The 25,971-nt window shown below is 39.6% G+C and overlaps 1 protein-coding gene across 1 annotated transcript in view; it reads left to right on the forward strand.

Annotated features, from left to right (window-relative positions):
* The window catches only part of APOB (apolipoprotein B), a 59,839-nt gene extending 34,073 nt beyond the window's left edge, over positions 1-25,766 (forward strand). The window contains exons 19-29 of the mRNA XM_078647722.1: positions 430-612; positions 1,317-1,438; positions 2,011-2,221; positions 3,565-3,740; positions 4,564-4,739; positions 5,682-5,824; positions 7,647-8,020; positions 11,200-18,768; positions 19,816-19,930; positions 20,566-20,749; positions 23,817-25,766. Of these exons, the coding sequence (XP_078503848.1) occupies positions 430-612; positions 1,317-1,438; positions 2,011-2,221; positions 3,565-3,740; positions 4,564-4,739; positions 5,682-5,824; positions 7,647-8,020; positions 11,200-18,768; positions 19,816-19,930; positions 20,566-20,749; positions 23,817-25,613 (11,050 nt within the window). The 3' untranslated portion in view covers positions 25,614-25,766. The remainder of the gene's footprint in view (positions 1-429; positions 613-1,316; positions 1,439-2,010; positions 2,222-3,564; positions 3,741-4,563; positions 4,740-5,681; positions 5,825-7,646; positions 8,021-11,199; positions 18,769-19,815; positions 19,931-20,565; positions 20,750-23,816) is intronic.
* The last annotated feature ends 205 nt before the right edge of the window (positions 25,767-25,971 follow it).

Below are 25,971 nucleotides of genomic sequence, written 5' to 3' on the forward strand. Positions count from 1 at the left end.
CTTTTAGCACCTTTATTGTAAATTAATGATCAGACATTCAAAAGTGGTGGAATTTTCCTTAGTCATCATGAGCCAGCCAATCACACAACTCATCAATATGATCGCCTCATATGCAGTCTTTGTTTAGTGCATTATTCAGAATTTCGTGCTCAAGCATTGATTTGGGGTGTTATGTGTTTCGCAAATATAACAGACACAAAAATGCTTGTTCGACATGTGACCATGTTTCTATCAATGCTGTATAATTTCTACATTAGATTACCAACTGTGCATCCATCACCCAGGTGCTGTCAAGCTCAGTAGTACCCACCAATTTGACCACTTACGTTGTGCAACATGTCAACAGGGTAGCATCATTTTCTGTGAATAGTCTAACTGAGGTATTAGGACATTTCTATATTGACACTAATGAAGGTATATTTTTTCCAGTAACAAGCTGCACTTGATCTCCACATCTAAGTCAGAAGTGATGCCATCAATCATTGAGAACAGGGAGTCGTGGTCATCTTGCAAGCCTTTCTTTATTGGTCTCAAATTGTGCACCAATATTGCTTACTCTAACGCAAGTTCCATAGATGCGGCACCCTACTATCCCTTGACTGGGGAGACTAAGTAAGTTTTTTATAAAGTTGTACTGATAAAAATAATCTACAGTTATGTTTTACTTGAACGGAGAGGGTTCGGCTAACACATAGTCAACTATCTGGATAAAAAGATTGTAAGGTCATCACACATCTCCTTCTCCAACAAATCAGAGTTGAGTAAAATATTTCATGGAAAAGGAGCAGATGCACATTTTACTCTTGAACAATCAAGAACAAAGGCTATGCTGAAATCACACTATATCATATTTTCTATGAACGCGGGTATTTTCTGAAAATGTTAATGTTTTATTTTCACCGGAAGTGGTAATACGTTTCAAAGAAACTTTAAACATTTTTATTTAACCACACGTTTGCACAATCTTGTTGTTCAAAAACTCTAAAACCATGTATATACGGTTTAAATGAGTTTTCCCATTTATTTATAACACCGTTTATTTAGGGAAAATACATTCTTATTACATTTCCATGGGTGATTAGAAATGTGATATTTTGCAAATTGGTTTCAACTTCATAACACAAAAAAAATGCTTGGCACACACATTACTGATATCACCAGATTAAAAGATTTACCTTTCACTGTATGCGCTCTATTTTTAATTGTGTTAAGTGTATTGTTGATACTGTAAAAATAAAGATGCATAACATCAGTGGATACACAAAATGTATGTGGATTTTACAGATCTAGTCATTGAAATGTTGCTAACTTTTCAGATTTGAAGTGGAGATCCAACCCACATTTGAGGTGGATGAATACACAGCTAGCGCCACCTATGAGCTGATGAAAGAGAAGGGTGATATGGTTGATACTCTGAAATTTACTGCTCAAGCTGTGGGTAAGCAGATACGAATGCCACAATAAAGTAATAGAAATGTGACGCTGTAGGAGAGTGTACGTGCATTTTCTTAGGTGTAGCAGAATAATAGAATAGAAAACATAGGAAGTTGGGGGTCTATTTTCTCTGAGATAGTTGGAAATTCATCCCATAGTCTTCCTAATATCTTTTGAGTATATTTATGGCTTTCGTTTAATTGACAAAATCCAGGGAAAGGGAACCCATGACAGATAGGCTGGGAGTGTTCTTGGAGAATCCCTGAGTGAATGTCATCCATGCCCATACAAATGCACTAGTGTACTAGTGCCATTGCATTTTAAATCTATTTTAGTTCATTTTTCTCCATGTGGAAAATATTTTTCGTCCTGTCAAGTGTTTCCATGTCTCTCAGAATTTGAAATATAGAAACAAACTATGAGATTCCTACCATTCAAGGCACAATTTTCCAATAAAGAAGAATTACGATCTTTCTTATACACTCAATAATGAGGCAGCTGATACTGCTTTTAGGCGTAAGTAGATTCTCTTTGTGAAACATTGCTTACAAGCTAAGCACATCTTTTTTTCATCAGGATCTGAAACCACTGAGGCCGCCCTCACCATCAAATATAACAGAAACAAGATAACCTTGTCGAGTGATGTGAAAATCCCAAAGTTTGATGTTGATTTAGGCATGGGCCTCCGGGTTGATGACACATCTACTGATGGAAAGAAGACCTTTGCTCTTATCCTTGATCTCAGTAACCATGAGAACCCCGAAGTCGCCCTCTCTGGACGTTTAAGGTAATTCAGATCCTTCCGTTTGGAGTTCCACACGACTAAACCCACGATTTCATGTGAGCACCTGTTTTTCTTTATTGACTTCATCTAGGATTCGAACATGGCATCACACCAGTGAAGCAAGTATGTAAACACCAGGGCCTACTTTAATAAAACATTCTCATTTAAGACACATGCACATACAGGGCTAATGGAGTATCAAAAGCAAACCAACCCTGAACACAGAGGTTAACCCCAAGCAACGTGAGCTCCTTACACAAATGCGCTTGTAAACGTGCTAAAAATGCTTTTTGTTCCTCGCAGGTTCTAACTTTAGGGTCTCTACTCATGAAACAAAAATACCTAATCACTTTATTATCATCTGTACCTAAAGAAGACACTGAAAGAAATGAGCTTACAGAACAGTGCATCCCAACTACTTTTCAACTCATTCTTAAAGATATACTCCGGCAAACCACGCATAGGTGGGTTGTCTCTCCATAAAAATATGAGTTTAGAAAACGGATAACTTCTTATTTGAGTGCCCATGTCTTGCAGATACATTGCCCTGATAAATAAAAGTCCACAGAAGTGCATTGTTGATTTCATGGCCTCATTCAAACAAGCTATTGCTACAGATTTTTACAAAAAATCCTAGTACCTTTAACAAAGAAATGGTACAAATTGTACTACGTTTGTTATTTATTCAATGTCTTCACATTTGGCAAATTGAGAACATGTTAGGCCCTTAAGAAAATATATTTTAGCCGATTCCCTATTTCACAATCAGCAAAAAGTGTGCAACTTCATTTGGTCAGAGACGAACTTCTTTTCCTTACCACCTTATCTTTCCTGTGGGTTACAATTCTGAAATACACAACGACAGTACCAGTCATACAGCCTTACAACATTACAAAAATAACATTCAAGACAAATATACAATCGTGGTTCCAGCCTTAAAAAGTTAATATGTAGGAAATGTATTCCCCCATATTGTCAAGTGATATAGGTAGTACCATTAGTGACACTACAGACACATGCCTCCACATATAGTTGCTTAAATAATGTAGATGCAGCTTTAGCTGGCAATTTTACTTTCATTGTATTTGCTCGCAAAAAATGATTTGATTTACAGTTTTGTAAAGCGCTTGAATGCCCTGGGGCATCTGGGCGCTGCTTCTTTCCAGAAAAATGCCCAATACTGCAGATTAATAGGTGTTTTGGTACTATTTATTAAAAAGCCAGGTTTTGAAAGAATTTCTAAAATTCCACAAAATCTAAAGGTTAAACTGGCACATCTGTACCAGAGAGATCCGGTAATGGCCCAGCCTCATCCTGGTATACATTTTTTATTTGTTATTTTACAGCTATGACGGGAAGGACGAGGCCACTCTGGAAGGGGTGTTTGCCATTCCACGTCTGCTTGTGGAAACCAAAGCAAAGGCCTTGCTGAAGAAAGCAGCCGATGGTTTTAAGCTTCAGCTGGACTCCTCTACCAATGTGGCTGAACTATCTGCTTCAGAGAAAATTATATTCACCTATGGTATGTCAACAACGTTTAATTCTCTGAAGTTTGCTTGCAGTGATGTCTCAAGGGAGGAGTAGTGCCAAAGACGTTTAAGGATAGCTCTTGCCATTTCTGATGTGCAGCTGGACGCTAATATTCCAGAATATGTGAATATATTACATCAGGATTGTGTTGGCAGGTTCTCATGTGAGATTGCCTTGAATAGAGATTACCTCGAGTAGAGGTTTCTCACGCTGGGGAGAGCGATCTTATTTAGTACAATACAATAAGAAAATACTACCCACAAGGTCGATAAATGCGCTGGTGTGGCCCCCATCTTTGTATTAACATTGCCAGACCACATTACGGACATTAAATGGATGCATTCTATTAATCTAGTTACGACGAATTTGCACCCTGGAAAGGTAATGTCAGTAAGTGTATTCAGCGATGGTCAGAGCAGGTAAGCGCGGTGGGGCGGGAGGGGAGAGGAAGTCGACAGACAATGGAATAGGTCAAATGAAATAAATAAATAAATCCTATTCTGTCGTCTGTCGACATCCCCCCTCGCCCCACCTCACCCCTTCACCACACTTACCTGCACAGACCGCTGCTGAGTGTATTGTGTTTACAAACCAGGTTCATTATAATAGAAAGTGAGGGGGTCAAACAGAAGACTTTGTCCTATCAACAGTAATATCTGTAGGAGCTTTGAACATTGGTTGCGCAGGTACGAGGTTCTTAAGGAAAGTCCTCATGTATTAGTATCTCAGTCGCTACATTCTGTTAACTACCCAAAAGAAAATCATTATTAAAAGCAAATAGCCTAAAAATGATGTGTTTTAAATATATTTTTTAGGTAATGACAAGCTTGAAATTGAATGGGGTACTGGAAGCAATTCTGAACTGAAGACTTTGAAGTCCATTCTCAGGGATGCTACTATCATCATGGGAGGGTATATCAGTGAAGGGCTGGACCGCAAGGTGGCCAATGCGGATATGACATTGAGACACATCATGTCGCAGTCGCTCGTGGTAAGTGTTGTATATTCTGTTATATAAATGAAATTTTCTCTTGTTAGCCCAATGAGTCCTCTTTCAGTGTTGGCACCCAATGATGTGACACACAATCTAGTGCAAAACGTCACATGTGAATCTTGTAGATTTAGGGCGAACATTGTATGGACAATTCATTCAATGCTTTTGGCAACTTTATAGACAGAAGGGAGAAGAGAGATTTTGGCAATATGTAGTACATGGAGCTGCCCCGCTCTCTCTGTGTGCTTGCCTAGTAAGGAACCTACTAGCGGCATCTTTGTAGTATTTGTTCTTGTCCTACAATATGCACCTTACGTAGTCAGCAACACTTTTTATGTGAATTATGTCCTGAAGGAAAGGTGGTAATGGGACTACCTCTTGCAGACAACTGGTAGAAACAAGAAACTGGGAGTGGATCGAGCTGTGAACAACACCTTAAAACAGCTTGCTTCTAGAAGAGATTGTTTGGATTGGCATCATCAAAAGTAGAATCTTTAAATTTAGAGCCCAATTTGATTAATTAGCAGTAATCCTGAAACCCAATGTTGGCTTACAGTTACTTAGGATGTTAAGAAAAAAATCTGACACTTTATTTTATCACCAAACACTTGAAAATGCTGTTTTTTCCAGAGTGCATACTGTTCGGTAATGTGAATGTACAGCTTCCATCGTGGAACTAGAAGGTTTTTCTAACTAATTTTTAAAACAAAGTTTAAACAGCACTTAGACATAACATAGGGAACAAGACTGATATTTGTTTTGTGATAAATGCCAGACACTCCCATCATGCATTGTCTAAAAGTTCTACAAACATGTCCATATTATTAAGAATTGCACGTAGTTTTCACTTGTGCTACATTGTACCATATGCATACGTCAGTACATGAAAACAGCAGATATCTTTGCATTTTGTGTAATGTACAGTCATTTTGCTTTTAGGCCTCAAACAACTGGTTGCAGAAGGCATCCAAAGACATCCCTTATGGAACCCAATTGCAAGAGAAAGTGAAAGGTCTGCAAGAGTGGGATTTTCAGGGAATGGGGCTATTGGAGACAATTCCAGAGAGACTCTTCTTGAAGAGGTAAGGAAAGGGCGGTAAATTCTCTTTTGCCTTGAACGCTGAAAAGCTGTGCAGAATTCTGATAGCAGACTTTGAGTCGGCTTATGAGTCGAGCAGAGTGATATATCCTGAGTGGGATACTTCTATGGATGATCACAACAGGCCCAGTATTCCCACACCTGGATTTTATGGCTGTGATATCACGTGCCCCAGTCATATGGCCATACTGCTAGCCAGTTACATTGTGTGAAGATAGGGCACAGGTGCAAGTCCATCTCTGCCCGAACAACTCCTGCGGCACATGTGGAGCATGAAGCGCTCTCTCCTGCCAGCCGATACCCTGCCTCCTGATACTGCACACATCCCACACACACAAACAGGCGCTCCCATTTTCATTTACCACCCGCAAGTGTGGAATTTAGACTTTGCATTTGGAAAAGTACCCACTAATTCTGGAACCACAGAAAATGGTAATCCCCTTACTGGAGACAATACCTTGAAATAGCTGGATATTATTAATTATTAATTACACTTCGAAAGCACGTGGTTACCTGTGAGGGCTTCCTGGAATTGTAACCTGAGCTCCAAACACAAATACCTTAAATACAGGTGCAGTGAAAATAACCATCTCTCAAACCTTTTTCATTAAGCATGTAGTGCTAGACTGCATGAAGATCAGAAAGCAGATAATGCTAGAGTTTAACTACGTGATAGGTAAAGGCACGAAGAACTACCACACCTTCCCCATACCAAAGTCACTCATAGAACACTGTGTGATCCAATACAGCTCATATTTCTGCTACTCTTTCTCAAATTCACTAGCTTTGTTTTTATTTTAAGCTTCATTTTCCTTGTTTTAGGTACTAAGGGGCATATTATCAAGGGGGGTTATCTCCGCTTTTTTGGCTTTAAAAGCCAAGAAAACGGAGATAAAATTATCTCCCTATTACCTAGCTGTCGCTAACACCAGTTAGCGACAGCTAGTAGGAGATTGCGACCATCTTGGGCCCCACTTTGCATGTCAGTGATATTTATCACTAATGACATGCAAAGTGGGCGTCCCAAGACGTTAGCGACTGGAAACAGTCGCTAACATCGCTATCTCCTATTACCAACTTTTGGAGATATTCGCGCTAAGCGCGAATATCTCCAAAAGCTAACAACTGCCCTGAGCAGTTCTTAGCCATGTTATCCAATGGGAGGTGGATAATATGGCTAAGAGCATTAGCTCGGTAATGCATGAATATCGCGGACTTTTCAGCGATATTCATGCATTGCGGCCGTTTTTTATCGCATTTGCGATAAACCTTGGTAATACCAAGGTTTATCTGCGATAAAAATCGCCGCAGCTCAGCGGTAAATTTTTGTCTCTAACCAAGCAATAGCGATAATTATCGCTATTGCTTGGTAATATGCCCCTAAGTGCTTTCACTGCTGAGCCCAACCTTTGGTTTCTCTTTGCTTCATAAATTTTCAAAGCCTCTCAAATTGTGCTAATATGTCTCTATTATCTGTTCCTCAACTCTTATTTGCCTTGTCCTTGTCTTATGTTTTTCCTCTCTTACTTGTTAAAATATGTCAATGTGCTTCAGGTTCATATAGGGATGACTCATCACCGCCTGCTTTACCAAAAATTCTGAAGAGTCATGTTGTTCAATCATCAACCCAGCCTAGACCTGCTTTCTAAGCATGTGACTGTAAACCGTATTCTCTTTTGATTTTGTGTGTAGAGAACTTTGGACTCAAACGCTATCACACACATAAATGCATAACAAAAGTATGATAGGATTTCAAGTGGTAAAATCAATTTTAATTATTATATTTGTGTTTATTCCTTTTGCAGTGATGGAAAGGTTACTTATAAGTTTAACAAGGACAGCATTATCATTGAAATCCCGCTCCCATTTGCTGGAAAATCATCAGATCAGCTCAGGGTTCCAAGAACTGCCAGGTCACTTCAAAAGAAAATTGAGAGAATAGGATTAGAGTTGGAATCGGTGCTGCCTAAAATTCCATTCTTCACAATTCCAGAGACGTACCCCCTGCGAGTGCCACTCCTTGGAGTATTGGCGGTCTCAACAAACATACACACCAATTATTACAACTGGTCCGCATCCTACACTGGCGGCAACTACACCCGTGATGTGTACAGTTTCATCGCAGACTACACAATGAAAGCCGACTCTGCTTTAGATCTCCTCTCCTACAAGTTGGATGGTAAGAGCAACTTAATACGTAATTCTGGTATTCTCTTCTGTAGTCTGCTGGATTGGTAATCACATCTGTGCCCTTTCAAGCACACCTGTGAGGGTCACTATGATGTCATATGCTGTGGGTTAATTAATATAGCCTTACAGCCCCTAGTAGCGGGCTATACCAGCTATTGAAGGCCCGCTCCAGCGTTGAAGGCCCGAGCCGAAGGCGTGGAGCTTTAACAAGAGAGTGGGACTTTCATAGCCGGTATAGCCCAGCTACAAAGGGCTATAAGGCTACTAGAACATTCTGTCACTAGAGGGTAGAATGTTCCAACAAATAAAACAAAGGCGTCTCGGAGCCCGAAGGGATTTAAATCCCCTTGAGCTCCGAGAGGCCTTTGTTCACAGCAACAGCTGTGAACAAAAGCAACATTGGAATGGAGTGCTCTGGGCTTCTAATAGCCTGAGTAAACCTTTAATGGCAGGTATAGTCCTCTACGGCGGGCTATGAGGCTATAGTAAACCACGAGAAAATCATGTTTACAGACAATAGAATACAAATGCTGAAGTGTAATTACTTTCTTTACTCACACTTGATTTAAGAGTCTTATTTTTTACATGTGCTAAAGTTACTTTTTCTTGTGCCTGCAAGATAAAGATAGTCAGAAAACCATGCCAATATGTCTTTGTATATTTCAATACATTGTTTTTAACTTTTATGCCAGACAATTGATTCAACACAGATTTTTCCTTCTAATAGCGTTCTTTGTCTTGTTCTTTTTGTCCACATGTGTGCTTAATTTCTACTGTAACACTCTTTCTGATACTGGAAGCTTTTGACCAGTTGCAGTGGAGAGAGGGTGGTACGAGATTAGTCTGTCCTATTACTAACAATTTTCAGCAGGGCCAGACTGGAAAGCAAAAATCATCCCAGGCAAAAATGTTCAAACTAGGCCCACACTGCAGGAGGCAGTAACTAGATAAGGTTCACAGGAGACCTGCTTTGGTCATTCAACACTTCTGACTCTGAATGCAAACCGCTAGCCTGCAGCTCTCCCGGGAAATGCCAGGGTGGCAGAATAGGCAGTTCTGCCCAGATTGTAAGGCTTAAAAAGAATGATACAGCTGCTCCACTCCAAGAGTACACTTTTTACAGCTGGTTATATTGTCAAATCTTTTTACTGGCACGTTCTTGAAAATGTTTCTTCAAGCCCATTTCACATGGGTTTGAAGAAAGATTTTGCACACTCGCATACTATGCTAAATGGAAACTGCTTATAGCCTCCTATACGGTAATCTTCAATCTTAGTAAAGTTTCTTCACATGTTGCAAGCCTTATGTAATAGGATGGCAAATCTCTGAAACTTTCCCAGCTAAAGTGGAGTTAGGTAACTGTTGTTAGCGTCATGTATTATCGGTGCCATCTTCTGGCACAGTTGCACCAACTTATTCCTGTCTATTGCTGCCAAGCGTCAGGACCATCCCTGAAGAGCAGAGGCACTTATTAGGTCTGGCTAGACAGCACAGCTCTCTGAATCACATATTGTTACCAATCCTATAAAATATAAATAAAGCGTGCTCTGGCTCCACCTATAGGGGATCACTGTCAGAATACCAAGGACAAAATGATCCTATAGATAGAATATGGTGTCAAAAATATGGAGGATCAAAATATTGAGAAGGTAAGTGCAAATACATAAGTATAGATTTACTATGCATAACTCTACATCTACGTACCTTGATTATATAAATATATATATATATATATATATACATATATATATATATATATATATATATATATATATATATATATATATATATATATATATATATATATATATATATATATATATATATATATATATATATATATATATATATATATATATAAAAAACAATGTTCCTGTTTCACCAATCCACGATGAAATAGACCAGGTAAGGACCTCTTGACGCGACTTTTCTTCAAATTAAGCAGAAAAAAGGCAGCAACGATGTTTTCCATTGAAAGTAGATATTTATTTCACACAGATGAAATAAAAAGACATATATACCGTCAAGGTATATATATGTGGAGTTAGGTATAGTAAAACGTTTTACAATATTCTTGTCTTCGATATTCTGGACACATTATCTTGTCCACACAATACTTTCGACTCTCTATTTTGTCCCAACACCACCATAGGAGTATTACTCTCTCACCTCATGCAGTTGGTTATTTGGTGTGTCATTCCGCCTTCTAGGAATTGCTTTCATTGGCTGTATGCCGGTTCATAAAAGAATATAAATGTAGACTCAATCATCACACAGTTTGTCACATTCAATTCTTTCCTTTTCCAGTAGGCATTTGTATACCTTTATATACTTTTTTCAATCTTTCTCACAGCTTTGGCAATGCCAACAGTGTGGGCTTTATGGCGATAAACAGCATTTTTGCATGCACCACATGTAAATAGCATGTGTTTACATGCATTGGCACGCTAAACCCAGACCTATTTTGCCAGTGCTTGTGAAATATTTTCTATTCTGCTAAGCTGGCTCTAACCTATTTGTCATTAGAGGCAGACTCGCATTTCATTCTGAAATCAGTTAGACTGGTAGTTAGCCGATTCCCTTAAATCCCTCAATTTATTCCCATTGTTTAAAAAAAAACACTCAAATTCTTCTAAAAAAATATTTCTATTGCTTACGTGGCATATAATTGGGCATCAAACTCTAGAATTTGCTTTTCCCTACATAAAGTGAGTTTATTCGTGTATTTCTCATACTGCAAACAAGCAAATACCCTTAATGCAGAACGTGGGCTTTGTAGGTAAATGGGCCCAGTAGAAGGTGAGCGATCAAACCTAAGAGCACAACCCTAAACCACAATGGCAGAACGACTGTCCACGTGGCTACGTACTCCTTCCCCCACAGGGCTATAACGTCTGCTCTATAAAGTCAAACATCACTATTTTAAACGATTACATGCATCACTTCCCACTTTGCTTCTTTAAATGTTATGACTTACGTTGATTCCTTCATTAGTACAACTGTTTATGATTTTTTGTGTTCATTTAAAGCACTATCACTCATGAAAGCAAATAGGTGAAATTTGAAATAAAAAGTCCCTAAATGCTGAAAATTGACTGTTATAATTTGCAAAATCACCAGTAAGGCATCTTTCCGGTTCTAACTGTGTGCTTCACTTTTCTTTTTCAGGCAAAGCACAGCTGACCCATGATCCTGCAAATTCTTTTGTATGGTCGTATACAGGAAATCTTCATCACAGCTTACTCGATTCCAGCTTGGTGGCCAGAGAAACAGTAAACTTCAACCGTAATCCACAATATGAGGGTACCTGGTCGTTTGATGCCGCCAGCAAATTGGGACTACAGATTACTGTTTTGGATACTTTACAAATGATAGACGAAGGCGATAAATTGGGTATAAGTGCTGTCTGGGATGGACAGTTCAAGGTGGCATCGTTATTCTCCAGGATTGGGCACACCATGGACCTTTCAGTCAACCTAAAGAACCTTGAAACAACAACAGAAATGAATCTGAAGTTTGATTCATCGTACCTCCAAGCTACCAACAAAATAAGTGGCAGGTATGCTGATGCAGCTCTCGACATCATCTCCACCACTGATGTCCAAAGCGGCACTCTGACAAACAACTTTGCGTTAAGCTGCAAAAACAGCCAGCTGATCATTAAGTCTGACACCACTGGGAGATACCAGGAGTTGGCAGCGCTTAACAAAATAGAGATGATTTTATCTGGTCAGATGGCTGTTATTCGCTCTGAATACCAGGCTGACTACAAACGCAACAGATATTACACCCTACTTTCCGGCTCCCTGGGATCAAATGGTCTGGAACTAAATGCCGACATGAACGTTAAAAGCCAAGCCAATCGGGCAGCCCACAAAGCAACATTAGAAATTAATGGCAATGGCTTATCCACCAGTGCAACAACAAACATTAATTTCAGTCCACTTACTCTTGGAAATGAATTCAATGCAGGAATCGATGCCTCTGGAGCCATGATTAAGATGACAGGCAATGGTCGTTACAAAGAAAACAGTGCAAAAATCACTGTAGATGGGAAAGCGGCCTTAATGGATCTGGTCCTAGGAAGCACCTACCAAAGCACCATAATGGGCATTGATAGCAAAAACATATTCAACTTTAAAATAAACAAAGAAGGGCTCAAGGTTTTGAACAACTTAATGGGATCATATGGAGACATGAGGCTGGAATGCAATCACGACCTTAATCTTGCTCCTCCAGCATTAACATATACATCAAAATTTGAGGGCACTCTCAGCACTGACAAGTACTACAAACAGAGTTTTGATTTGCAAGTTAAACCGTATACCCTTACAGCAACTTTGGAGAATGATTTCAAATATGGTGATGTAGATTTGACCAAAAGGGGAGATTTGCTGTTGGAGCCATTCAAAGTGAGTCTGAAAGACAATATGAGAGGAGCTTACAAAAAAGATGAAATCAAGCACACCTATGAAGTGACTGCAGCTGACATGTCAGTCAATTATAAGGCAAACACGGTTGGAAAAATACAGGGTAGTGCATTCACTCACAACGTTGCTATTGAAACATCAGGGCTCAGGATGACTTTTAGCTGTGACACAAACTATGCCTGCAAGTCCTTGCGTTTCACCAATGCTGTACGCTCAACAATGGCTCCATTTGTAATTAGTCTTGATGCTCAGACAACTGGGAATGGGAGGATGGCATTGCTGGGAGATCACACAGGCGAGCTGTATAGCAAAGTCCTCTTTAAAGCAGAACTCTTTGCCTTCACTCTTACTCATGATTACAGAGGGTCTACTGGGCATATTTGTGGGTCTGGCAAAGCACATAACACACTGCTCGATAGCAAAATCAACCTGATTTTCACTCCATCAGAGCAGTTAAGTTTATGGAAGCTTAAAACCAAGATAGACAAAAATGGATACTCACAGGATGTCAGTGTTTATAATAATGTTGAAAAGATGGGCGTTGAACTCAGTGGGCAGGTTCTAGCAGATCTCTCCCTTCTGGATTCACCAATAGATTTAGGATTCGCACAACACAATCTAATTGACCTTCTAGGCCTAAGAGATAATGTTGCAGAGCCACAGGAATTCAGCCTTTCTGGGTTTGTGAAGTATGATAAGAACAAAGACATGCATGTCATACATCTGCCTTTCTTCGAAAGTCTGCCTGTTTACTTTGAACAGATGAGAGGCGTTGTCCTATCCTTCCTGCAGTCTCTTCAAAATTACCTAAAAAGCATAAACATTGATCAGGTAATAAAAAAATACAAAGCCTCTCTTGATAAGATTCCCCAGCAGCTGAATGACTATGTAAACACATTAGACATAGAGAGCCAGGTCAACGAGGCCAAAGAAAGATTACTTGCTTTTGCAAAGGAGTACAAAATGACAGCAGAAGACCTTGAAAATGCACTGGAAAATGCCAAGATCAATTTCGAGTCTGCACTAGCCAAACTACAGGATTATCTATCTGAAATGAATGAATACCTGAGACAGAATGTAGATATCTATGAACTAGGGGTCGTTCTGGAAAATGTCATTAACAAAGTAGTAGAAAAGTTAAAGGAATTAGACAAACAGTATGAAATCAGTAAAAGTACTATTCAGGCCATTCAAGACCTTCAGAAATTGGTTCACCAGCTTGATGTGAATGAACTAGGAAGTGCTGTTGCTTCATGGGCTCAAGACATGGATGCTCAGTATCAGATCAGATCAAGCATACTAGAAAATCTACAGACGCTGAAGACCCAAATTAATAATATCAATGTCCAGAAAATTGCAGCCAACTTAAAAACGCAACTGAAGTCTATCAAAATAGAAGAATATGTTGAGAAGCTCAAAGATTCAATACCAATTGATAAACTTAGTGCCCTTCTCGACCAAATCAAAGATATTGTGTTAGCCATGTTGGAGGACTTTCAGGTGACTGAAAAGATCAATGCATTTGCTGGACAAATGCAAAAGCTTATTACCACATATGAAGTTGACAAACATGCTCAGGCCCTCATTGACAAGTTCATAAAGCTGGTCAACCAATATAAAGTTAAGGAAACAGTGAAGAAGATAACTTCAATGTTTAAAAATATTGACTTCAAATCATGTTTTGAGTTCATGGTCAGAAAGATTGATGAAACCATTCAAGAAGTCAAGTCATATGACTATGAGAAACTTGTTCAAGACCTAAACACATTCCTGGACACACTTATCAAAAAGATCAGGTCATTTGATTATGAAAAGTTTGTGGACCACGTAAATGAGAGACTAATGGAAATAACCCAGAAGATTAACAATGCAATAAAGGACCTCGAGTTACCCCAAAAAGCTGAAGCACTAAGGGAATACTTAAACGAGCTTACAACAGTAATCTCACACTTCTTGGAGCGATTAGGGGACACCAAACTTGCAACACTGGTTGAATGGTGCAGGGATCTCTTGAGTTCAACAGGCCTATCTGACATGAAGAAATTAGTAGGTGAAATTCTAGAGGATGTGAGAGACTTGATTTATCAAATGGACCTTAAAAGGGCATTCCAGATGGAATTAGAGAAACTTAGTCAAATCTATCGCATGGTGATGACATGCCTTTCAGATCAATGGGAAAAAGTTGCTCAACAGATCATTGCACTGGGGGCAGAGTATGATTTGAGTGAAGTGGCTGAGAAGATTAAGGCATTTGGTGAACAGTGTCTCAATGCATTGATGCAAGCAACGTTTCAGACACCGGAATTTACATTTCCATTGACTGATCTGCACATTCCATCTGTGACAATTAATATGAATAATTTGAGGGAATTGGCAATTCCATCCAGATTTAGCACCCCAGAATTCACCATTTTGAGCACCTACAAGGTTCCCTCGTGCACAATTGACCTCAATGAAATCAAGAATAAGATTGTGCAGATAATTGATCAAATGATGTCCAGTGAGTTTCAGTGGCCCTCTTGTGAGGTGTATTTGAAAGATCTAAAAATGAAAGATATTCTATTTGCTGATATGCCTTTCCCAGAAATAAATTTCCCTGAGCTGCAACTGCCTAAAATAGTGATTCCAAAGTTAAACTTAGATGGTTTTGAACTTCCAAAATTAGAAATTCCAGAATACAAACTGCCACAAATTCCACATACAGTAACAGTGCCTGCTTTTGGAAAACTTAGTGGTGAATTTAGAGTCAAATCCCCATTCTTTTCGCTTACATCGAGTGCTGATGTACAGAATACAACCATTTCTGAGAAAAACCCTGAATTTGTGGCCTCAGTATCAGCCCAAACAACATCCAAATGTGAAATGATAGCCTTTAACTTAGTTGCGGATGCACGTGTCTCCTCTCCCAGAATGGCCCAATTGATTTTTAAAGAATCTGTCAAGGTCGCCCATAAATTAGTCAAAGTTGACCACAGTGGTGAGGTTACCTTTTCAAGCAGCTATGTCCAGGGAAAAATGGAAACAATGGCCAGTCTGCACACAGAAAAGAATTCGGCACAGTTGCACAATGACATCATTGTCATGCTTCAAAAGAAAATCACCATTGATATGAATACAAGATATTCTCACAAATTGAACATTCCCGAAGTTGAACTCTCAAGCCAACTTGAACTCCAAAATGAGTTGAACACATTGGTAGAGGCTGGAAAAATAGCCATGCTTTCCACTGGCAAGGGAAACTGGAAATGGGCTTGCCCTAATTTTTCGGATGAAGGAACCCATGAATCGAATGTCAAATTTATTGTGAAGGGAGCAACCATTGAAATTTCAGGTTCAAATAAAGTTAATGACAAGTATGTAAAACTTGATCAAAACCTGAAATACGAATCCGGCTTTTTAAGTTTTGCTTCACTTGAAATACAGTCTGAAGCAGATTCTCCGTATGTAGGACGCAGTGTCCTTAAGATTGATGGAAAAGGAAAGCTAGATGAGATGAAAGCACAGCTGACAGCAACACACAATGCAGAACTTGCTGGACGAGCCACTGGCACAATCAGCAATTCACTCTCCTTGTTGTTCCAGCCATTTGAGATCAGTCTCTCGACCAACAACAATGGAAATTTAAAGGTTGCTTTCCCAATGAAACTGACAGGCAAAATTGAATTCTTGAATAACTATGCTCTGGCATTGAACTCGGCAACACAACAGATGAACTGGCAGGTAAATGGCAGGTTTAACCAGTACAAATATTCTCACACTATTTCCTCTGGCAACACTGAGGATAAAATTGATGCACGTGTTGCAATGAATGGTGAAGCCAATCTTGACTTCCTAAATGTTCCTATCACGATTCCTGAACTCCCGATTCCTTACAGTGCATCTAAGACTCCTGAAGTGAAAGATTTCTCTCTTTGGGAAAGAACAGGTTTGAAGAATTGGTTGAAAACAACCAAGCAGTCTTTTGACCTCAATGTGATTCTTCAGTATAAAAAGAATAAGGACATGCACGCTATCCCATTTCCTTTAGGTACCTTGTATGACAATATTAATCAGAACATGAAAATCCTGAACAAACGTTTTGAGAAAGGTAGGGATAACACCATTGCTGCCCTTATAGATTCATACAACAAAGCCAAGGCAGAGTTTGAGAAGTACAAAGTGGAAAATGCAGTGAACAAAGTACCAAGAATATTCCGAATTACTGGATACACCATACCTGTTCTTAACATTGAAGTGTCGCCTTTCACCGCTGAGCTTCCTGCATTTGGCTATGTTGTTCCAAAGGAGATAAGAACTCCCAGTTTCACAGTTCCAGTTATCGGATTTTCTGTGCCTACTTACACCTTAGTCTTACCGTCTTTGGAAATGCCAGTACTTCATGTCCCCGTCACTCTACGCAGACTCACCCTGCCTCGCTTCAAACTGCCTAATGCGCAGAATGAAATTTTTATTCCTGCTATGGGTGACCTGACGTATGATTTCTCTTTCAAATCAAATGTTATTTCTTTGGCCACAACGGCTGGTCTGTACAACCAGACTGACATATCAGCACGCTTCAGTTCCTCTTGCACGTCTGTTGTTGAAGCTCTGCAGTATAAGTTAGATGGGACCACAAGTTTGACAAGAAAACGAGGACTGAAGCTGGCCACAGCTTTGTCCTTGACCAGTAAATATGTGGAGGGCAATCATGAAAGTTCTCTGACCTTTGCAAAGAAAAACATTGAAGCTGCAGTGGCAACAGTAGCCAAGCTTTCAACGCCCATCATTAAATTCAATTTTAACCAAGAGTTAGCAGGTAATACAAAATCCAAGCCCACAGTTTCATCAACAATGAATCTGAATTATGAATTGAATGATGCCACGTATGGCAACGTTGCCAAAGGAACAGTTAAGAACACGCTCAGTCTGGAAGGCCTTTCAAACTATTTGTCAGTTGAAACATCAACAAATGGTGATATTAATGGAATCTTGTTTTCAAAAAGCAAATTTATGGGAAAATTGAACAAAGAAGTAAGTGCCTATCTGAATGCTAATGGTGCACGGTCTACAATGAAGTTAGAGGGAAATACTAAAGTTGATGGTTTTGGAAGTGTAGATATGAAGGAAAATCTGGCCATTGAAGCTTCTCTGCGAAGGGTCTACGCAGTGTGGGAACACACAGGCAAAAACAGCTTGAATTATGCACCGTTTTCAAGCAAGGGTACTCAGAGTAGTAAAGCAACACTAGAGATGTCTCCTTGCAGCTGGTTGGCAAATGTTCAGCTGCAGGTTGACCAACCACACATGCTCATCGATGCAGTGAGCCAGAATGTTGTCCTGAGCATGACCTGTGAAAAGCAGACATTTAGCTGGAATGGAGCAGGGCAGGCAAACCGTGTAGTCCTCAGTCATGACGTGCAACTGGCAAATGACAAAGCAGAGGTACGAATGGATGTTGCTGGGTCATTGCAAGGACATGTGGCCTTCCTAAAGTCAATTGTGCTGCCAGTGTATGACAGAAACTTGTGGGACATCTTAAAATTCGACGTTACCACCAGTGCTGACAAGAAACAGTACTTCAACAGCTCAGCATCAATTGTCTACACGAAAAACAAAGAAGGATTATTTTTTGGTTTACCTGTTCAGAAACTTGCTGATGGTGTAGTAATTACAGTCCCACAGTTAGAACTTCAAGTTCCACAATGGATTAAAGACATTCCAAGTAAAGTTAGCGAGATACAGATGCCGGACTTCAGTATGCCCCAGGACATGCCCAACTCCTTCTCTACTCCAGAGTTCAGAGTACCCTTCACAAATTTGGATGTGCCATCCTACGATGTTGATTTCAGTAAAATAAAGGTACCCAGAAAGTTAACCACCTTACCCTTCGACCTTGCTTTACCAGCACTGCCTAAAGTAAGATTCCCAAAAGTTGACATCAGTACCAAGTACTTGACAATGGAAGAGTACAAGATTCCGTACTTTGAGGTGACTGTGCCAAAATTCGAACTAGTTCTCCCTGAGTACACCCTACCAAAAAGATTCGAATCATTGGACCTCAATGAAATTGCCAAGAAGATTGCGGACTTTGAACTGCCAACCATTACAATTCCAGAGCAGAAGATTGAGTTGCCACCTCTCAAACTTAACTTGCCTGGAGGCATTTTTATCCCAGCCTTTGGTGCCCTGACGGGATCTGTTAAAGTGGCTACACCAATATACACCGCTTCCTGGTCTGCCGCACTTAAAAATGCAACAAATGCACTTGAAGCTACTATTGACGCAACATGCAGTTCAACATTACAATTTCTAGAATATGATCTTGATGGTAAGATACATATTTTCAATTTTGCTTTATAACGTAGATTATTTTTTGATTATATTAATTTGATATCAGGTACTTCTTTTCAAAATGTAGATATCTTATGATTGGCTATAGCACCAATAACAGATTAAAAACAATAATTTTCTGCTCTAAAACAAAGAATGGTCCAAAGCAAGCTTCACTTTTCATTCCTCCTAGTTTTGACCAATGAAAACTCAGCTTCGGGAGCTGCAAATTTGATAGACGCCAATCTGACACCTCCAGTAGATGCCCCTATAATTTCTCCTCTTTCTTCTGTCTGATCCTGATCTCTAAATACCCTCAGATCTGTTTGAAGGAAGGGGTAGGGAGAAAGGTTGGGACTACCCTGGCTTTGTCCAGCACTTTGTCAGTAGAAGGGGGTGCAGAAATCAGGGCAGATTCCAACAATGTTTACACATCGCATGCCACTACAACACAAGCAGTTACAATGACCGCGTTGTTACATCGCATGCCATTACAATGTAAGCTGTTACAATGACTTGCTGTAGGGGCAGAAGGTGTAGGATTTTAAATCCCACACCTTCCCGACTGTTGCACAGACTGGAGGTGGAATAGTAAGTTATAGTATTCCAACATCCAGCGCCCCCTACAGCAAGTCGTTGTAATGACTTGCTTTGTAATGGTCTGCGATGTAACAACGCGGTCGTTGTAATGACCGTGTTGTAATGGCATGCATTCTAAACACATGCGTTGTAAGTGACATATTCGTTTTTATAACTGAAGGAAGTGAAGAAGAACAAGAAAGGCCATGTTGTGAACTTCCCTTGCACATCTGATCCATGGGATCAGCTTATAGGGATGTGTGTGCTGATGGTGTAGCTTTCAGTAACATAATACTCCACCTGTGGATTTTCAGTGACAATTTGGATAAACCCAAGCTTTTCTCCATGGATAGGAGTCCCATTAATGAGAGAGCATCTGATAGGTTTGAAAATGAGTGCATTTAAAACCGTAGCAACATGAATCAAATGCTTTGTAAAACTCATAAACATGTCCTATTTTCTGCAGCTACTGCTTCTGGCGCAATCGAGGGCAGCGCATTGAAACTCACTGGCAAAGGAACACTTTCACATCTTGACCTGGGTGGCGAATGGCAAGAGGACATCGTCTTTGATGGCCTGAGGTAAACAGTTTTATTTGTTTGTAAATAATACCGAGAAAACGGGAGCCACATATCCACCGTCACAGGTGAAGCAGGCAATTCAGAAAACATTCTTTTTTTTTTTAGAAAGTCAAAGACCGCACGATAAACAAAGGTTTGAACCATAAAAATGGAACATAATGATTTTGTTACATTAACGTGAGGCAAATCAGACTCTTTAAATTCTTATGACGTAATCATGTACTTAGTAGATACATATTTTGCTCCATTTTTGACAAATGTTTTTTCTCGGATGTGTAGGGAGGTAATTTTATTGACAAATTGTACTGCATATGAAAATCATTCAAAGTGATTTGTATTTTTAGGAATAGTTTTTGTCCATTTTTACCCTTGTGGAAAAGCATTGTCATGTCTGAACGACCAGAACACCATTGTTTTGCGGAACGGAGACATCGTCAAAAATAGTTTTGGTTTATTTTAGCAAAGTTTATAGCTTGTGTGTGCAGCTTGGTAAATACCAAATGTCATTTATAGGCAAATCAATTTAGCAAATAGTAAAAGCAAAAAAAAAGGTTCCGTCTCACTAATGCACCCAGTACTGCCTCAGGTAAGTATACCGCTTGTAACCTCCATTCATTCTGCTTGTTCTACTGCAGGGTTCCAAGGCATTCAATAAGAATGGACATTACTAGCCCTACATTTGCCAATGTAAAGTTCCTCTACCAGGACGAAGGCAATAAGATCTCCTCATCTGTGTCTTCACCATCCGCTGGCACACTGGGGCTGATTATTGAAAAGGACACCAGTGTCATCAGAGCCAAAGTATACAGCCGCACAGCCGTAAGTACACACAACCTTCTGCATATTGCACGTTCTGACAATTTAGGGTAAACCATCAGCAAAATGGTAGGAAATGTGCAAACAATGGAATCATTCCCCCAGATTCATCAATGTCCCGTTTTGCGAGTCCTTAATAGCGATGATTAAGGAATCGCTATTAGAGACTTGCAAAACAGGATTCATGTAGAAATCGCAATATTATTTGCAATTTCTACTGCTTCCTTATTTGCGATTAGTTGCGATTAGCAATTTGCTAATCGCAAATAAGGAAGCGATTTCAAGGGTGCCAGGGGTGTAGCACCCCTGAAATGAAAATGTAGACTGATGTTGCGCACACACATGTCCATGTGTGTAACATGCAACTTAGAAAAATGCACTAAAGTGCATTTTTCTAAGTTTTCGCTATTTACCAAGAAGTTACACTTCGCGGTAAATAGCTGCCCCATATTGCGAAATCGCAATTTTAAAAATGTTCATGAATAGCATTTAAGGAATCTCTAATTAGGATTCCTTAAATGCGATTCTTCGCAATTTTGCGATGTCTGTAATTGCGATTTTTGCATTTTGGATGATGAATCCTAAATGCAAAAATAGCGCTCGCAAAGGGCCGGATTCTCAGAATCTGGCCCTTTGCGAGTCGATTTCACGTTGATGAATCTGGCCGTAAGTTACTGAAGTTAAATTCTTAACTAATGCGTGGGAGTTCAAGGGCTTACCATTAGCCAAGCTAAGATGATCATGGCTCTGGACAGGGTTCCGCCTGTATCTTTGAGAGTAGGGATTCATGTGAAACTTCACCTGACATCTAGGACACTAAAAATTTAGAAATGGTTTCTAGAACTTGCAAACTGCACTCTTTTGTTGTTCTTGTACATCGGGAACTCTATTTGGCCCTTTTGTATGTTTCAAACAGTTTAAATTGTACAGGCGCACAATTAATTATCTTAGTAACACACCAAGAATTTGTTGTTTTCATTCAATCAGTCAATCAATCAGGTATTTGTGAAGTGCACTACTTACCCGTGAGGGTCTCAAGGTGCTGGGGGAGGGGGAAGGGGTGCTGCTACTGGGGTGGGGGGATGGAGGGAGGGGGTGAGTCAGAGTAAGTTAAAAGTAGTTACCTATTTACTTGCAACCTTTCAAGCCCACATTGAAAATAATGTGAAATACTGATGATCTAAAATCGTAATCAGCGCAGTGGAATGTAATAAGTAAAACAACACATAAAAAGGACATATCTATGTTGTTATATGTTACACTGAATACTTTGTAGGTTCAAAACCTGACACGTAATTGTAATGATTGGCCAGCGTACAACACTTCAAAGTAACTCCATAAAGAAAGAATTTAATTGCATATTTTATACAGAGCATTGCTCAATTTTTCTAGAACAGTTTAACTTTTTAGAGCCCCATTCTCAAGCTTTATCTGTTGTAGTTGTGTATTACTGGTGCTTTGAATATAAAATAAACCTGAATATCCAGGCCTGATTAGCAAAGTATATCATATTAGTGTCAGTTACTAAACACATTTGCACTGTTTTCTCGAGTCAAAACTTCTAGAAGTAATGGTGATTCCTTCCTGTGGCCACTGTGTTGCTTAACACTTTTGAATATTATGTGGAATCAATAGGTGTCTCTTTCAGGGATCACTAATTGGACAAAAAAAGACTAATGGCATAAAAATCCCCCAGACAGGCAGGGCATTTAAGATTGTGAATTGTAGAGGAACCTGGAACTCACGAACCCTAGACCAGTTTGTATGAGGACTGGATCCCACTGGCCCAGAAACCCCAGAGACGGAGCTGATCAAGAAATACTCTATATAGCGAAGAGACTCTAACTAGCAAGTAGACCAGTGTTGCGTGCGAGGTTCTGCATAGACAAACAATCCTATTTGTGAACTGGTGTCCCAATGGCGAAATCCGCACTGGCGCAAACATATCTCATGCATGAGGTCCCAGGTGAGGAAACCACCATGGTCCTCAAAGTGCCACCTGGTGCCAGGCGCATGCTTCATGAAAGGCAACCGCTGTTCATAGTTTTCTGTCCTGATTCTGCAGGCCACTGAGCCAGACACCACTGTGCAGCATGGCAATAGGCAGCTGCATCTTACTCACATTTTAGGTGTGACTTATTTACATATGTCACACATAAAGGCATGTTTACTCATGGAAAAATGTGGTGTTTCCACAAAGCTTTGCTTCTTGAGCTAGCTTAACTTACTCTTGGAAATACATGAATGAGTCAGTGCTAAACCTGGAGTAAAACACAAATACTCGTTATCCTTTTACATGAACCATGTCTTGATATCCACATGTAATTGACACCAAAGACATGAATAAAATACAACTACTCATAGAAAAGCCTGGTAAATTACACCCTCATTTCCTTAAACTCTAAGATCAGACATAAAAGTCTCCACAGCTGTACCTTCACTGGACCCAGTTGTACCCATAAGCGTATTTACAAGATTGGAATGCGCATTGTTCCTACATGGCTCCTATTGTACATGACCCAGAACCGCAACATTAGATACAGAGTTTAGCGTATGGTCGTTTATTCTGTATTTTAACGAGTTACCTATTCAGTACTGCAATGCCAGTTTATCACTGGGATGATTTCCCTATCTATAATGGGTTACCTCCATCTAAAAAACCACTGGTTTGCAAAATTGCTAATAATCCCTCTTAGTTTCACTCATGCCTCATCGTAAATGGGTACACTGCCAGGAACTTGATCAGCCAGTGAATATAGAAAAAGCTAGTATGCTGGCATAGCACAGGGTTGGGCATCAGGTTCCATTTTCAACCACTAAGAAATCATAGCCCAGGCACGGTGATGGCATTGCTATTATTTTTTTTTAAAGTCACAGCAATATCCAGCTTTCAGAGATCTCCATTCTTAATGTGGTCAAAATGACACTTATATGCGGAGATATCCACTAAGTCTTGTTTAACAGGCATATATATTGTTGTAATAGGGGCTACCTTAATTTTCATCTTGCATGCTCAATGTATTGAGTCATTGCGGAATTCATCTTACAGCTATTCTTGTCTTCTTTACAGTCTTCACCCGCAAAGGACCTAGCCATACTGAAGAGTGAGATATCCCTAAAGAATCCTGAGCAGATTCAGATTAAAAACAACTGGAAAGCAGAAGCTATTGCAGACATACTGTCAGGCACGAAAGACAAACTCCCTCAGATGTCTGATGCCATCTATAACTTTGTAAACAAATACCACAATGAACATCTGGGCATGGACCTTAAGTCAGCCTCTCAGAAGATGAAGGATAGCATGGAAAATAGCATTGATGAAGCATACAAGGTGGCTAGTAACCAGATTGATGACTTCGAACAGAAACTACGTACTGCAGCAAACAAAGCTGAAGAAAAGTACCAGAGTGCGCGAAATAAGGCTGAGCAGATGTATCAAGATCAAGGGTCTCCAATAGACTACATGCACATCAGAGCAGTGTTTTTCGACACTTCAATTAATCTCATGAAGGAATACCAAAAACAAATAAAGGACCTGGTTGATGCTGCGATCAAGGTCTTAAAAGCCACCAAGTTCCAGTTGCCTGGTCAGACAAAACAGTATACTGGGGAAGAACTGTACACAATGGCTATGGAGCACCTGATCCAAAAAACACAACAATATTCAGATGCTCTTGTTAAGTTTGTGAGCGAGTTGGAAATAACAGTTCCAGGTACAGACACAAGCATCCAGGGCAAGCAAGTGATTGAGCAGATTAAAAAGCTTCTGAAAGATCTCCAGCAAAATGTCAAAAAGGCATTGAACACACTTAAAAAAATCAACTGGGAAGAAAAGCTCAAGCAAATTAGCCAGTTTTTGCAAGCAACCTTCAAAAGGGTGGAAGACATCTTTGAGTCTCTGAAGAACATTAAATATGAAAACATCAACATGCAAGCTCAGGAAATGTACAAAGATGTCATGAACTCAGACTATGGTCGACAACTTGAAGCTTTTGTAGGAGATATGCTCGAATTTACCTCTCTGATGCGTGAGATGAGCCATACAGGACTACAAGAGATTTCAGATAAGCTACAGCAGCTTTTAGCATACATGAAAACATTGCGAGCAGAGTATTGGGATCCTAACATAGTTGGATGGTCAGTAAAATACTATGAAGTGGAGGAGAAGGTGGCTGAGCTTCTCCAGCAGATATCTGTGAAGGACTTGTACACAAAATACATTGAGGAGACATATGATCTGGCCCTGCGCCTGCTCAACAATTTGAAAGAATTCTTGGAAAAATATGGGAAGGAGTACTATGACCACATTAATGATCTGGTGACTGACGCAGAAGGGAAAGGAAGAAAGAAGATGACAGAACTGACTACCCTAACTCAAGATAAGATCCGCGATTGGTCTGCCACTGCCAAAGAAAATGCAGCAGAATTCAATGACTATCTGAAAGCAAACCTGCAGGAGGCCTACACCAGATTGTCTGAGTCATATGACAGGTTTATTGCTGAAGCATCGCGATTAATCGATCTGTCAATTGAGAAGTACAACATTATTATTGAGTACATTACGCAGCTTCTCCAAAATCTTCAGACAGAAGCCACTACCAGTGTCAAGCCATACATAGCTACTCGCAAAGGAGAGCTAAAAGTAGATGTACCACACCCATTTAAATGGCAGTCATTCAATGAGATTCCCCAATTGAGAGATGATGTAATAAGCAAGAAAATGGAAATAATCAAACAATTGATCCAGGATGGTGTAGACCAAAGTTCCAAGAAATGGGAAGAACTACAAGGGTTTATTGACCAGCAGCTTGCTGAAGGAAAGCTTAGTGTTCAGCAAATCATGGAAAATATCCAGCAACTCTTATAAAACTGAAAAGACAATAACTAAGCAAAATGCCATGTTTTTCGTGACGTATATTTAAAGATTACTGAAATTTACTCAATGTGGACATATTAAAAACATGTAATAAGTATTTAAAAAATCACCAAGTTGGTTTCAAATAAAAATACTTTGTCACCATTGTGCATCATTATTTGCAAGCATAGTTATATGATAACATTTATAGAGTACCTGAATAAAGTATTACAGATTTTGCTGCATTCTCATACCATGTAGTATTTAATTTATCATGACCACATCGTAATATGTCTTTGAATACAATTTAAGCACGTATATGTACTGATTTCTGTATAGTGAAATTGTAACAGTGTAGCAAATGAATTGT

The sequence above is a fragment of the Lissotriton helveticus genome, chromosome 6 (assembly GCF_964261635.1).
Source record: "Lissotriton helveticus chromosome 6, aLisHel1.1, whole genome shotgun sequence".
Lineage (NCBI taxonomy): Eukaryota > Metazoa > Chordata > Amphibia > Caudata > Salamandridae > Lissotriton > Lissotriton helveticus.